This window comes from Caretta caretta, chromosome 9 (assembly GCF_965140235.1).
Source record: "Caretta caretta isolate rCarCar2 chromosome 9, rCarCar1.hap1, whole genome shotgun sequence".
NCBI classification, from domain to species: Eukaryota; Metazoa; Chordata; order Testudines; family Cheloniidae; genus Caretta; species Caretta caretta.
In genome coordinates, this window is record NC_134214.1 from 58,766,579 (window position 1) to 58,781,540 (window position 14,962).

The 14,962-nt window shown below is 53.7% G+C and overlaps 1 protein-coding gene across 4 annotated transcripts in view; it reads right to left on the reverse strand.

The window, feature by feature from the left end:
- DGKK (diacylglycerol kinase kappa) overlaps window positions 1-14,962 on the reverse strand; it is a 156,822-nt gene that overhangs the window by 13,722 nt on the left and 128,138 nt on the right. For all 4 annotated transcript variants that reach the window (XM_048863924.2, XM_048863925.2, XM_048863923.2 and 1 more), the window contains 10 exons: window positions 14,478-14,579; window positions 12,930-13,029; window positions 11,235-11,342; window positions 9,083-9,179; window positions 8,056-8,163; window positions 6,858-6,971; window positions 5,374-5,508; window positions 4,551-4,717; window positions 3,916-4,033; window positions 268-354 (listed from right to left, as the gene is read on the reverse strand). In XM_048863924.2, the coding sequence (XP_048719881.2) occupies window positions 268-354; window positions 3,916-4,033; window positions 4,551-4,717; window positions 5,374-5,508; window positions 6,858-6,971; window positions 8,056-8,163; window positions 9,083-9,179; window positions 11,235-11,342; window positions 12,930-13,029; window positions 14,478-14,579 (1,136 nt within the window). The remainder of the gene's footprint in view (window positions 1-267; window positions 355-3,915; window positions 4,034-4,550; window positions 4,718-5,373; window positions 5,509-6,857; window positions 6,972-8,055; window positions 8,164-9,082; window positions 9,180-11,234; window positions 11,343-12,929; window positions 13,030-14,477; window positions 14,580-14,962) is intronic.

Sequence of the window (14,962 nt, forward strand, 5' to 3'; positions counted from 1 at the left end):
CAACCAGCTTCCCCCTGCACCCTGCACCTAACCACATCCTCCAGTCCCTGCCAGAGCTTCCACGGGAAGTAGCCCCCTTCCCTGTCCTGCAGCATGAAGCTTGGAGCATGTTCTGCCATTTGCTACAGCTTTGATCTCCATGCTGAATGCAAGGGGGGTTCATGCAAGGGAATCTCACAAACCAGCCCCCCTCACCCCCCTCCGCAGTCTGGAGCAGAGTAGACTAAACACCCTAGGGCGTTGGCTCCTCCCCAGGCATGCACTCACCAGTTTTCCTTCCAGAAAAGCTCTGGTTTCAGTGTAAAGGGCTTTCACGCTAACTGACACATCCACGGCCGCATTTCTGCTCAGAAACTGAGAGGAGATGGGTGCAAAGAAAGAGGAGAGAGAGAAGCAATGTTAGTAAGCAGACACATGGAGACAAGCGGTGCTAAGGGATCAGGGCCTGGTGGGACAATGCAGTCGGTATGCTGCCCCTTCCCGGTTGGCGAGATGCTTTGGGATGCTGCTGGGTTCTGCAAGTCTGATTACACCGTGTCACGGTCCTTTCCCCTACCCTAGCGCCCTCAGCGGAGCAGGACAAAGCCTTGGAGCATTGCCAGGAAGCAGTAGCAAACCGCAGACTTTGCTGCCCCCTCGCCCTCTTGGCTGAGGCCCAAGTTCTCATCAGTTCAGGTCTGTACTTCCATACCTCCCCTTGTCTTAGATCATCAGCCGAGGCAAGCCAGAGATGCCAGCTTGTTCTCCACATAGCAGCTTGCCTCCTGAGCCCACTGCATGCTTCACATCCACTCTGGGCTCTGGCCTAGCATTTAAAGCCTTCAGGGGACAATAGGCACCGACTTCTGCTGGCGCCGGTGGGTGCTCGACCCCCCTCTGCCCTTGCCCCAGCTCTGCCCCTGCCCCGCCCCCATTCCAACCCCTTCCCCAAAGTCCCCACCCCAACTCCGCCCCCTCCCTGTCCCTATTCCAACCCCTTCCCAAATACCCACCCCGGCCCCGCCTCTTCCCTGCCTCCTCCCCAGAGCGCGCCACGTTCCCGCTCCTCCCTCCTAGAGCTTGTTAAGCCGTGAAACAACTGTTTCGTGGCAGCAAGTGCTGGGAGGAGAAGCAGGGACTGCGGCGTGCTCAGGGGAGGAGGCAGAGGTGAGGTGAGCTGGGGTGGGGAGCTTGGCTGCTGGTGGGTGCAGAGCACCCACCAATTTTTTCCCACGGGTGCTCCAGCCCCAGAGCACCCACGGAGTCAGCACCTATGCAGGGAACTGGGGGCTGGGACGAATGTTCCCTCTAATTTTTTACATCCATGTGCAGAATGAATTCTGTTACGTGCACCAATATGGAGGTGATGTTTTGTGGGGGTGGGGCTGAGATTTCAGAGTGTGGGAGGAGGCTCAGGGCTGAGGCAGGGGTTTGGGTGTAGGGAGGGGGTGAGAGCTCTGGCTGGGAGTGCGGGCTCTGGGGTGGGAACAGGGATGACAGGTTTGGGGTGCAGATTGCCCTGAGAGCTGCAACCGGGAGAGAGGACTCCCCCCAGCCCTCTCTCACTGCAGCAGCCTGGGGCCAGGGGAGGGGCACCTCTCCCCGCTTGCGCGGCCCTTGATAGCCTGCTGTGTGGCCGCGCAGCTTTGAGGGAACTTAGGCTGGGACCATGTCATCTTCCATGGCCTCGGACCTATACCATCTTCAGGGACAAAGAAACTACATCTGCTCAGAATAAGACAGCTGGGCGGCAGAGGCAAAGGAGCTTATTGTCGGGCTCAAGGCCTTCGTGGGCAAGATCAGCGTGCGCTGTGGTCTGAGCACATTCAGACCCAGCACCAACTCCTAGTGAAAACCCATACACCATCACAGACGCTGCTGAGCAGACACTACTACCCAGGAAGGGGAAAACAGGCCCTGCTCTGGCGCTGGAGCCTGCCTCTATCATCATACTGCATCACTCAGTACTGCAGTGCCTGGCAGCATGTACAGAACATTGATTGCTGTGCCAGGTGCTGTATAGAGCCTTTCCAGGCATGGCTGGTATCTATAGGAGGTGGTGCAAACACTCAAACAGGCCTCAATTCGTCCAACAGGGGGCAGTGGTGAGACAGGGCCATTAGCCAGAATATAGGGTAGGAGCACCCACACACACACACACTGTGCAGGCGCCTTTCAGAGTCAGAACTGTCCACAAACTTTCATCTAAAATATTCCCCAGGCCCCTGACAGATAATGACTTTCTGATTAAGTTGTCAGGGTGGATGAGGTAACTTCTTCTATTAGCCCAACTTCTGCTGGTGAGAGAGACAAGCCTTTGAGCACCACTGAGCTCTTCTTCGGGTCTGGGAAAGGTTCTCTGAGCATCACAGCTAAATGCACGGTGGGACAGATCGTTTTTAGCATAAGTAGTTAGCACATATTGTAAGGGACGATTCAAGGTAAAGCAGCCCGTTAACACCTCTGTCATCATAGTACAAAAAAAGGGGGTCAGTGGGTTACAGATTGTTGTGATAAGCCATAAATCCAGGGTCTCTGGTCAGTCCATGATTTTTGGTGTCTAGCAGAGTAATGAATTTAAGATCCCAGGCTCATCTGTTGAAAGTGTTGTGCAGGTTTCCTTTGAGGATGTGGCCTGATAGGTCAGATAGCGAGTGACCGCCTTGTCAGAATTGTGCTCACTCACAATAAAGAGGGTATTTTTGTCTTTTATCATTTTCCTATGTGAGTTCATTCGAGAGCATCGTGATTGTCTGATTTCACCCACACAGTTGTTGTTGGGGCAGTTATTACACTGGATGAGGAACACCACATGTGATAGCCCGTGTAGGACCCACAGATCTTGAAAGGGGTGGTCTGGGGGTGTTGATCATTGTAGCAGTGGAGATATGTTTGCAGGTTTTGCATCTGTTGTTCTGGCGGGGTCTGGTGCCGCTTTGTGTTGGTGTGTCCTGGTCTGTGGGGAGGTTGCATTTAGCAGTGATTCTCGCAGTACCTTTCCCACTAAGAGCTCGGTGTGGCTTGAAAAGCTGGTCTCTCTCGCCAACAGAGGTTGGACCAATAAAAGATATTACCTCACTCATCTTGTCTCACTAACATCCTGGGACCAACACGGCTACTACAACACTGTAAACATGATTCAACTGTCGGTTTTTCACAAAATTTTCGAGTTTTGGAAACAAAGGTCAGGTTTGTCACCATGAGCAGCCAAGGCTTACACAGGTCTAACAAGATCCAATGGGTGGACGTTGAAGCTAGACACATTCAGACAAGAAATAAGGTGTAAATTTCTAACAGGGAGGGGAATTAACCATGGAAACGATTTACCAGGGTCGTGGTAGATTCTCCAGCATTGGCAATTTTTAAATCACAACCGGACATTTTTCTAAACTATCTACTCTAGTTCAAATGGGATTAATTCAGGGCAGTCCTCGGGCCAGCGCTATTCAGGAGGTGAGACTAGATGATCACAGTGGTCCCTTCTGGCCTTATAAGCTACGAATCTCTTGAGCAACACAAACCTGCAGAGCTCAGTAATGGAAACCCACACAACCCCATCGCCCAGGGCTTGGAGCAGGGCTTCCCCCCACAGCATGTTTGGATAGGTGGAGACAGAGAAAAGTGGATTTCATGTGGGATGCGGGGACGGGTGCTGACATTTCATGCAGCCAGGCAGCCTCCTGCATTTGTATTCTGCCTGTAGCTCAGTCTCTGGCTCGCCTGGTCTATTTATAGCTGGCTTAGCTCCTTGTTCTATTTATTTACTGGCTCGCTCTATAATATCCATTTAGCCTTTGGCTTCCCCCTTAATCAATCTTCTGTCTCTCTCTCCACCGCCCTCCCTGCTGCCACTTCTTCTTCGGATTGCACCCACGTGCTCATCCCCTGCCTTCTCACTCCCCCTGGATGTGACACCAGGCGGGCTGTGACTCTCACCTCAGGCCCGCTGCTGCTCTTGTTGGGAAGGGCCTCATTCAGTGCCAGGGAGCAGGCGTTCACGGCATGGGCCAGCTCCTGTTCCATGGCTTTGTGGGTTGTGGCTGCCTCGCGGATCCTGCAGGAAAACAAAGGAAGGGAGCTGATGGGAATTCACAGCTTCCCTTGGCTTCCAACCTGGGGAACAGGAAGTCTGGCCCATGGGCCAGGATCCATGTACAGAGATGGGATCCCTGGGAAGGAGTCCCTGTCCGTCCCACTGGTGCATCCATGCACAGGCACTTGCAGGGCTACACTAGGGATTCAGGACTCTGAGCGCCCTGGAGTGATGGTTCCCTCTCAATCTACCACCTCTCCCGGATGTGGGGGATTGGATCCAGGCTGGGAGAGCAGGGCCCCCAGAACAGCATCACTCCCAGCTCAGCGGAGATCATCTGCATCCCCAAGAGCCACTCCACCCCCACGCCATTGCACAGCTACCACCCCAAGCGCTGGGAAGAACGTGACTCCTCTCTGCACTGCTCCTTCACCACCCACAGGGGGCACCACTGAGTAGCATGAGGTGCTTCCTCCTACCCCAGCCAGCTCCAGATGGGCCTGCTCCCCTGCCGTGTCCCACGGGCACTGCAGCTCACCTGGTGATGAGGGTTTCCGTAGCGTGAGCCATCTGCTGCATCTGGCCATACTCCTCGTCGGTCAGGTATTCCATGGACTGCTGGGAGTTGAGGCGGGGCCGCGCCAGGGCTCTGTAGCCCTCGCCCTTCTGCTTGTCCTCCCACGACTTCAGGGTGCTTTCAAAGGCCTGCAGAGAGACAAGGCAACCCTGCTGCTAACATGGGGGCTGTGGGTATCTGACACTGCACTGCCTCCATAGACATTGCCAGGCAGCTGGCATTCATCCCTGCACGGCCCCTGCCACCCCACACTGACACACTAGGGCATCCCTTGGCTCAGAGCTCAGTGCAGCAGCTTTGGGAGAGGACCATGGCAGCTGCCACGTCATCCCCAAGAACCCCAAATACTGGCATGCATCAATCACTGTTCCCACTGCTGAAATGCAGCCACCTCTGGGGTGGAACAGGACAGATGTTTAACAGCAACTCTATGTAGTTACCTGCATTGGAATCTCATTAACCACCCAGTTCTTTGGGGGAAGAGCTTTGGGATCTTTAACTCGCCCAGCCAGTCAAGGCTCGTCTGAAAGACGGCACCTCCGCCAGCAAAGCACCCCGCTAGCACCACTCAGGGCACTGGCCCAGTGCTAGCTCAGAGGAGAGGGCTCTTCTGACTGACTCAGCAGCACCACATCTGAGTTCCCCATCCAGCTGTGGGACAGGACCAGCCCCGTTTAGCTCATGAGAGCTGATGAGGTCCTAGCCCCAGGTAGAATGGCTGCATGCTAGCCGCAGCTACCCTGGGCACCTCTCCCCGAGTCTAAGGGCAGCTGGCAGGTCTCACCCTGTCTCTTGTTAGCATCTGGGCTCGGTTCTTGTGTTGGATTTTGATGATCCCTGGAGGCTGGATCCAAGCTTCTCCATCCACCTGCACTGGGACGCCCTCGTCTCCCCGGATCGTGATCTTCACCATCCGACACTGCCAGACAAGCACAGGAAAGGAGGCTGGCACCAAACAGCAGGGCAGCGCACATGGCCCCAGGGCTTCACACGGCCTGAGTTAAAGAAACTTTCCCAGAAATCGCAGCTTTGCCATGGCTTGATGCCAGGGAAGTGCTGTCTGTGATGCCAGGACATGCTGGCAAAGCCATGTCTCCTGCCGGCTGGCACTCTGCTTTCCTAGCAGAGCCACGTCTCCTGGCCCAGTAGCTGGGTTCTGCCAGGGGCACCAGTGCATCCAGATTGCAGACCCCACTGGGAGGCCTGATTCCTAGCTTGGGTCACTGGCTACAGATTAGCTCCACTTGAACTAGCCGCGTAGCCAGCATGGCTCAGGGTAGCCACTGGAGTCCAATCCCTCCCAAGTCCTGGGTACATACTCGGGCAGCGAGCCTGAGCGCTTGGCCATGCTGCCCTGGCCATGCTGCTATCTTCACGCGTCAGTTCAAGCAGAGCTGACATGTGTCCCTTTGCCTGAGCTGGGAATCCCACCTCCAGCTGCCGCAGAGCTGTACCATAGGCAGACCCACTCTGTGCTTCTCCATCAGCACACGGCCTACCCAGACACACCACTCGCAGGGCGTCAGTTCTGACCCACCTGATGCCCTGTGCAACGTGGGTGTGCCATGCTCCCAGAGCAGAATTCACCACTCCGCGCTGGCAGGGGCACTGCACACTCATGGGGCACGGGACAGCCCCAGTGAGATACAGAGGGCCACTTGGGGGGCATGGGACAAAAGGGGCAGTTTGTCCCTGGCCCCCCAAACCCATGGAATCTGAGTTAGCAGCGCTGCAACCTGACACACGATGGCGCAGTCCCTGCGAATGGGTGGCTGGGCCAAACCTGAGTGGTGCAGCGACCCCACGCGCCAGGTCGTGATGGCCAGTGTGGGCAGCCGGGCCCAGCCCTGCGGGACAGGTACCGCCATGGAGGGGTGAATGTGGGGAGAGTTTGCTTCCAACCCCCACCCCACCATGGGGGGCCTCAGGGGCATATTTCCCCCCAACAAAAAAGCTGCTGCCTCCAGCTTAGAGCCTTCCCTGCCCATATCAGCAGCAGGCCCTCCCTGCCCACCAGCCCTACTGGAGACCCTTCCCCTCCTCACAGGTCAAGAGCCTGACTCCCACACCTGCCCTTGCCTGACCTCCTGCAGGCTCTTCCGCCCAGGGTGCTCCCTCCTCAACCTCCGTGGGCTCCATGGGAGGGAGGCAGCAATGGGGGCATTGGCCCCTCCAGACAGGCCCCATCTGGGCCTCCAGCCACCTGGGGCCTAGCCAGGTAGAACCCAGCCAAGGGTTAGCTGATCTCCTGTGGCGGCACTACTTTACCTGGGCGATGCGGTGATGCTGCAGGTTGATGACTCGTGACATGGCCATCTGGATACTGCCAAAGACAGCAACCACCTCCAGCTTCTTATCATCGAAGGAGGGCGCCCCAAAGTTCTGCAAGGAAAGCAAAGCGCCATGACAGCCACCGCCCTGGACTCCTCTTCACCACGCTCTGGGGTTCTCTATACAGCTGCGTGTCTGTCTGTCCGCCTGGGGCTCTCTGTGTCTGTCTGTCTGTCTATACAGCTGTGTGCATGTCTGTCCGTCCCTGGGTCTCTGTGTCTGTGTCTACACAGCTGTGTGCATGTCTGTCTGCCTGGGGGTCTCTGTGTGTGTCTGTCCATCCATGGGTCTCTGTGTCTGTCTGTCTATATCTAGGCTAAGTTCCATTTCTAGGGACTCTCCACCTGACCCCAGAAGATGGAGCGGCAGGGTAATGACAGCTGAGCCAGGGTGGGAGGTGGGTCCAGTTGCTGAGACAAGAAGGGGTGGAGGGAGGGGTGGAGGGAGGCCCTGGCAGAAAACCCCAGGGGAAGCTGCCACTGACCTGAGCTACCCACACAGCCACCCACAGGCGGAGTGGGAGTGGGGCACACAGACATGGCCCGGGGCTCCCCTAAGGGCTCTGGCCTCCTCACAAAGGGTCCTTGCAACCTCAGGCTTTTGGCCACAAACAACCCCTGGAGGTCAGGGCTGTGCACTGCAGCACAATGAGCTCGGGGTGTGCACAAAAACAGAGCTCTACACTGCTCTAGCCCTTCGCAAAGGGAGTAGCCCCACTTCACAGATAGAGAAACCAAGGCACAGCAAGGGGATGTGAACCCCTAAGGCCACAAGGAGTCAGTAGTGGAGTCAGGCCTAGACTGCAGGCCTCCTGACCCCCAGCTCTCTCTGCTCTAGCTACTAGACAACAGTGCCTCCCAGTGAGAAAGACTCCCCACCTTTCCTCAAAACCACCCAGGTACACACTTCTGTCAGAATCAGGGCCTGAGCTAGATGGGCCCTGGGCTGATCCATCTGACGGGAGGTTGGAGACCAGACCAAGTGGACCCGGGGCAGATCTGTCAGGCAATTCTTTTGTCCCTAAATGGATACCAGGTCTCCTGTTACAGCTGCACTGAGGCATTTCACCTTCAGATTTATCATGGACACCATTAGCCAAAGAAGCCTCCAACCCCGCCCTGCAGCCAGCACTCACATTATCCTCCTTTGTGCCGCCCCAGAAGTTGATGCCACCAGCATAGCTGGGGATGTTGAGCACGGCAATCCCCTGCAAACTGGGCAAGGAGATGGTCACCCCGTCACACTGAAAGAGAAGATAAGGCAGGCTGAGATCTTCAGTGTGTGCCAGGCACCACCTGCCAGCCCAGCCGCACCCTCAGATCTGCCCACAAAGCAGGCGTCAGGCAGGAACGCCAGCAAACTCCCGCATTTTGCTGTGAAACACAGTCCAGGCCTAAGAGAATTCAAGGAAGTCAGGGCAGTTGCGTGGGGCTGGTTTGCAGAAGCCACTGTCCATTGGAGCATCACCACTGTTTCAAGGCCCTGACCACACTTTAGCATTCAGTCCCTGCCCCCCCCAACAGAAAACAGGAAACACCCAGAGAATCGCCAGCCTGAACTCACTCAGGCCCCGTGCTGATCCCCCCATTGTGCCTCATTACCAAAGCAAACCCATGGTCCGATCCAACCCAAGCAGGGTCAGGATACTTGGTTTAAAAATAAAATGCAGGAGCCTTGTCTACACTAGGGCTCCCCCTGTTCGCACCACCAGGTGATGCTGTGCCGGGGTGAGCAATGGTAAGAAATCTATGCACACACCCCTCCAGCACAGACACAACTGGAGAGTCCCCTGGCTTTCCTACGAATATCTGCTTGGGCTTTCAGTAACCTGCTTAGCACTGGGACTCAGTGCCTCTGCTTGGGCTCCGTCTTGCAAAGGAAGAAGTTTCCATGACACAAGCAAACACAAAGCAGGAGAAGAGATTGGCACTAAAGCAGGGGGACTGAGAAATGAGCATTGCTGTGGCCTGGCAGCCTAGCTTATAGCTCTATCTGTGGCCCCCATTCCAACAGTATCTCAGTACCTAAACCCCAACGCCTGGAAGAGAACAGGGATCTATCCAGGAGCCCACGCATGTTCACTTAGCTGAACACACAAGCTCCTGCTCCTATGCTCCCCCAGTGATTTATGGCCCCCAGGCCAGGCCAGCACCTCTGATTACCTCCAGCTGGACTCGCTGCTCCAGGTTCTTGTAGGTCCTCTGCAGAAGCTCCTTGGTCCCCAGCACTCCATACCACATCATGTTCTTGGTGCGACTGCTGCAGTGGGGCAAGGGGAGAGAAACACACAGCTCTGAGTAGGTGCTTTAAATCCAGCCTGGGTACCTGTCTAACACAGATGCTCTAGCTCAGCCAGAAGTCCTGGGTGGGAAGTCACTGGCTGAGGGTCTCTGAGCTGAGTTAGAGGACATGATCACAATGGTCCTGAAACTCATGGATCTGTGTTAAACCAGTCCTGCAGACAACTCCAAGCCCTGGTCACCACTGGCGCAATGGGCCACAGCCTCGTTACAGCAGTGCAATGAGACTGACTTTTAAATATGCAAATTAGACAACAGAGGAAGAGATTAAACTAATGACATGCATAGTAATTAACGGGCAACACAGACATTACAGGACCGGATTTGACAATCTAGTCCCATACCCTGTTTCTCACTAGCTGCTTCAAAGACAGGTGCAAGAACCTGATAGTGGCGAGGAATAACCTGCCCACAGTGGAAGCTGCTTCCCCCCAGGTCAAAGACTGGTTGATGTCCTGAAACAGGAGGGTTTGTAACCCTTGGTGTAAAACCCCATCCAATGTAACTGTCAATGTTCTCATTCTCCACAGCAATGTCTGATCCTTTTACTGAATCCTGCTAAGTGCTTCGCCTTCATGATATCCAGTGGCAGCAAGTTCCACAGGTTAATTATGTCCTATGTAAAAATATTTCCTCTTATCAGTTTTTAATGTGTTACCTTGTAGTTTCACTGAATGTCTCTTTGAGTAGGAGAAAAAGTAAACAGGGATGCCTGATTCGCTGCATCACTCAGCATTTTATAGAGCTGCTACTGCTCTCCTCTCCAAATGAAATAGTGCCACTCTTTTGAGTCTCCCTCCATAAGGCAATGCTCTACAGCCCTCTTTATCCAGGAAGGCAGTGTGGCCTAGTGGATAGGACACTAGACTGGGACTCCAAAGACCTGTGCTCTATTCCTACCACTGGCCTGTTAAGTGACCTTGAGTAAATTGCTTTCTCATTCTGTGCCTCAGTTTCCCCATGTGTAGAATAGAGATAATAGCACTGCCTCCTTTGTAAAGAAATCTCTAGCTAAAAAGCACTGTATAACTCTTAGGTAGTATTGTTATTCAGCCATCATTTCATCCCTTCTTTTTCTGCTACACCTTTCCTGCTAGACATGCCATTCAAGGTAACTGAGTAGCAGGATTCAATTCCATCTCAGGATGTCCGGTGAGCTGAGCTCCTCTCCAGAGGTTTACATGTTCTTGCCACAACCCTCTGAGATGCTAGTAATACTTGATTGTTGTATGTTTACTCTAGATATATAGGATCTGATTTTGTGAAACTTCCGCTGGTTCCCACTGGCCTTTGTAAAATGGGATAATTATAATTACCCACCTCACAAGGGTTAATGTCCGGGAGCCTAATTAACAAATGTTTGCAGAGTATTAGAAGATGCTGGGATGAAGGGCATTGGTGCATGGCTCTTGTTAAACAAGCTGTTATTATTACCATGTGGCTGCATCTCCATTCAAGTCAGGCACCATAGACACCTTCAGCTAATCAGACATCCGGACTCATGTCAGAGCAGTGGAAGCTTCATGACAGATAAGGAGCAACGTGACGCTCAGCCCAACAGCAGATCACTTAGGCTCTGTCTACACTACAGAATTCTGCCTGCATGGCTGTCAGCCAGGCGTGAAGAGGTGTGGTCTGACCGATGTAACTTGCCAGCACAAGCCTCTGGTGTAGACACAGCTAGACTGGCCACATATGCTTGTCCTGGTGTCACTGGTTTTACTCGGGGCGGATGGAATAAGCTATGCTGGTGCAAGCACAGCTTGGCCAGTATAAGCTGTGTCCACACTAGGAGTGCTTTGCACTGGTATAGCCTTCCTTGTGTAGATCTGGCCAAAGACAGCCCCCACCCCCGCCCTCAGGTCGCCCCTGGAGTTGCATGCCCTGGGGCAGAGGGTGTCTTTATAGATGACTCCCTCATGAAATGGGAACTCAGCAATCAAGGACTTCTGACCTCTGCTCCTATCCTGAGGCACTCTCCATTTGAGGAAGGTAGGGGGGCTCTTTTGCCTACCTGCACTTTTTGGGGTGCTCGTCCCGTTTGTTGTTGAACTCCAGAGAGATTTTGGCATCCAGGCCTATGCCAAAGTAGTTATTCATGACGCATCTTTCGGAGAATTGTCTGAAAGCAGCAGATGGGGAAGGAGAGGTTTGGACACAGAACAATGCAGCAGTGATCATGGGGGTGGAACCGGGAAACGGCAGCAGAATGAAAATATCAGCCCCATTATTGAAACATCCGTATGAGAGTCCTTGAGATTTATTTTGGGTTTTGAAGGGGTTTTAGAGTGTTAGCGACAATTGGAGCTTTGTGATTGGCTGTCAGTGATGTCACAGCCATGTCTGATTGGCTGTCAGTGATGTCATAGCCAAGTTTCTAGTCCCCATTAAACACAAAGGGTTGACATTACTGTGTGTAATAACCCCATTGCAAAATAATAATAGTGTGTCCCAGGCCAGGCCATTATTACATTTCTCAAGTTGGCAAAGCCAGGCAAACCTTCAGCTAGCCATGCCACAATCTATTACCATCTCCGCAAAAGATACTGTCTGCTCGCCTGGCATTGCTTAATGATACCAACCAGACGTGCTTTAGCCAGATAGATTGTTGGCTGACGACTCACAGACAATTTACTGATCTTAAACAGCCAGGGGCTGATTCTGGTCTCATTTATGCCAATTTTCCATGAATGTAATTCCATAAGCTTCAGTGGAGGGGCTCCAGATTTACACCAGTGCCAGAGGAGAATCAGACCCTGGCTTTTTAATTCAGTCATTGATTTAACAAGGATAGGTGAAGGAGCAGATTCCCGGTAATATCTTGTGAGGTTAAAGCGAGGAGAGTTAGGCAGGCTGTGTTGAGGACTCTGCTTTCACCAATCTGTATTGCGGGGACAGCACTCAGACATTGCAGTAATAGTCAGACAGACAGACAGAGAGACAGACACGTCTAAATGTTTTGGTTTTAATTAAATCCAGAATCTCTAAAATTGATCAATTCCAGCTAACAGATAATCAATTTTTTCCCCATAGGGGAGCTCACTGCATAACTCTGAGATCCCTTTGCAGATCCCAGCTTGAAGGTATTATACACCTACAGCTCCAGCAACAGCCACAGCGCCTGAAGTCCAGATGATGCACTCCACCAAGCTGGCTGGTCGCTGCATTCTGCACTAGTTGGCTTGCACAGGTAGAGCACATGGCTGTCACCCAGCCCTGGTGATGACAAAGTCGTGGGTCACGGTGAGGAGGAGGGTGACCAAGTGTCAATTAGTGGTACTAGGGGAGACACACCTGGACCCTCAAGGAACAGGATGCTCTCAAACCAGAGGCTGCGAGCAGCCCCCTTCACCTTACTTTTGGCAGTGTGGAGAGAACCCCCCCACGCGCGAGAATGGAAAGTTCCACTGCAACACAAACCCCTCTTGTCAGCCAATCAGAATGAAGAGAGCCCTATATGAGACTCTCCGGGAAAGAGGAGGAAAACTGGCTGGTGAAAGGCTGATAATGATTGAGACTGAGGTTAAGGTCAAGTGTTGATAAAGGAGAAGCCATGTGTCCTTTGCAGCTTTTGGCAAGTCATTTCCTTACCTGGGCCTCAGTTCTCCTGTGTCAAATGGGAATAAGAGCCCTACCCTATGTCCCGGGGGGCAGCATCGGAGGCTTGGACATGCACTAGGGATTAACTTTGCCCAGAGCACGTACTCACATGGTGTTGGGATCCTCGGTGAAATGGATGGTGCTGAAGCTGTCAGGTCTATCCAGGAGGATGGACGACGTAGTGGAGGTCACCGTACCACGCCGGGAACCTGGACAAAGGGGAGATGCTCTTTAGTAGCCAGCAGCGCCCCTGCTCTTAACAAGCGTATACCCTGCATCCTACCCCTACCCTGCCTTCCTGAGCGCCCAACACCGCACTAAGAGGCCCCTTAACTGCTGAGTGCAGAGGGGACCCCAATGGGGCACTCTGCTAAGCACTTTGCATGCTGCCACTTTAAATGGAACATGCCCCTAGTGGTGAGTGCTAGGTGTGGCCCTACACACCCGGATTATGGACAGGTCAGATGACATGATTTGTAAATCCCTTGCAAAGGGCCTGGACATTTTGTCTCCTGATTATCTGCACTCAATTCTCCCTTCTCACCCTGCTTTGATAATGGAGGGTGCAATACACACTGCGCTCCTTCCCTACCACCAGCGGGGGTCAGGGCATGGGGGGTTTGTTAGCCACTTAAATTGGCTTTGGATCAGGCCCTCAGTCAACAGAAGACCTTCCATTGACCTCAATCAGCTTTGGATCAGGCTCCTCCTGCTCTCCTGCCAGCAGGGGGAGCCCGAGGTATTATTGATTTCCAGCACATACACTGATGGCTCAAGGTGGGGCCCCGCATCCCTGCCCCATTCCAGAGAGTTGGACTCCTCTGCTATGGTCCCTGCAGGACACGACCATGGATGCCAGGTTTGTATAATTTTTGGTCGTGCCCAGAACAGGTCCAAGTCCTGCCCCAGGCCATGTCTCTGGGAGGAGCTAGATGAACAGGGTTAAGGGGGCCAAGGCTGGGGCCACACCCGGGGATGGGTGCGGGGCAGGCAGCTGGGACCCCAGGCCCACATTCCTGAATATTGGTGGAGCACGGGCACCATGGGCCCATATAACTTGCCGCCTATGGACATGGCCTGCCAGTCTGTCAGAGCCTCCACAGCCCCCCGCACACAACTGGTCAATTTCCCTTGGAACGCCCAGGCCAGGATCCCTCTGCAGCCTCCGGCCAGTGCCCACACTGCCAAGGCCTGACTGTCCAAACATCACCATTTCTGAGACACCCAATGGTGGGCATGGGCGTAGCTTGGGCAGACGACGTGTGCAATCCCACGGCACACTCACATCGCACATGGCCCTAGCATTCTGATGGCTGGAAATCTCCAGGCTTATCCTGGTTTGGCCTGTCTGCTGTGCTCTGAGACTGGTGTTTAGACTGCTCCAGGCACTGTGCAGGTAGCAAAGGTGAGCCCAAGACCGATTCCCCCAGCCAGTTACACAACAGCAACCAGGAGTCCTTCTCACAGTCACAGATGCACTGTAGTACGTAGCTGGGGAGCCTCCACTTTGGAAAACGGGGCCCCTTTAATCTGTGTATTTGCCACCCCCAGTCCTGCCTTGGTTCCAGCTTCTCCAATCACTTTAAATAATGAGTGACGTGGAAGAGTCCATGATCCTGAACGGGGAGTGGGCTGCATGAACCAGCCGGAGCCTTACCAAGGATTTCGGTCTCTTTGCTGAACTCTTCCAAGCTGTCCTTCTTGCCGGAAGCCGTGATGCTCCGATAAGCTTGAGTCTGCTTGTTCTGCTCATCCACAGCTACACGGGAACAGGCAAGGCATGCAATGTAAAGCCAACTGTAGGGGTATGGCTACACAGCAGTGTCAGCCCAGGGTTCATGGGACTCGAGTCAGCCGATCCATGTCAGGGAACCCTGGGCTGGAGCATCTACACTGCATTTTAACCCTAGGTTAAGGATTTGCTGACCCATGCTCAAACCTAGGGCTCTGGCACCCAAGTGCGCAGACCCAAGTCAAAGTAACCATATCCCAGAGTTCCTACTGCCCCCCACCCCTGTTGAAACTCTAGCCCTAGGAACATGGTGCACTGTGGGAAAACTCTACTGCCCTGCCTATTTCCCAATTGTGACATGATACTGATGGGACTCAGAAACACATAATGACTCCTGTGGTGGCTGTCCC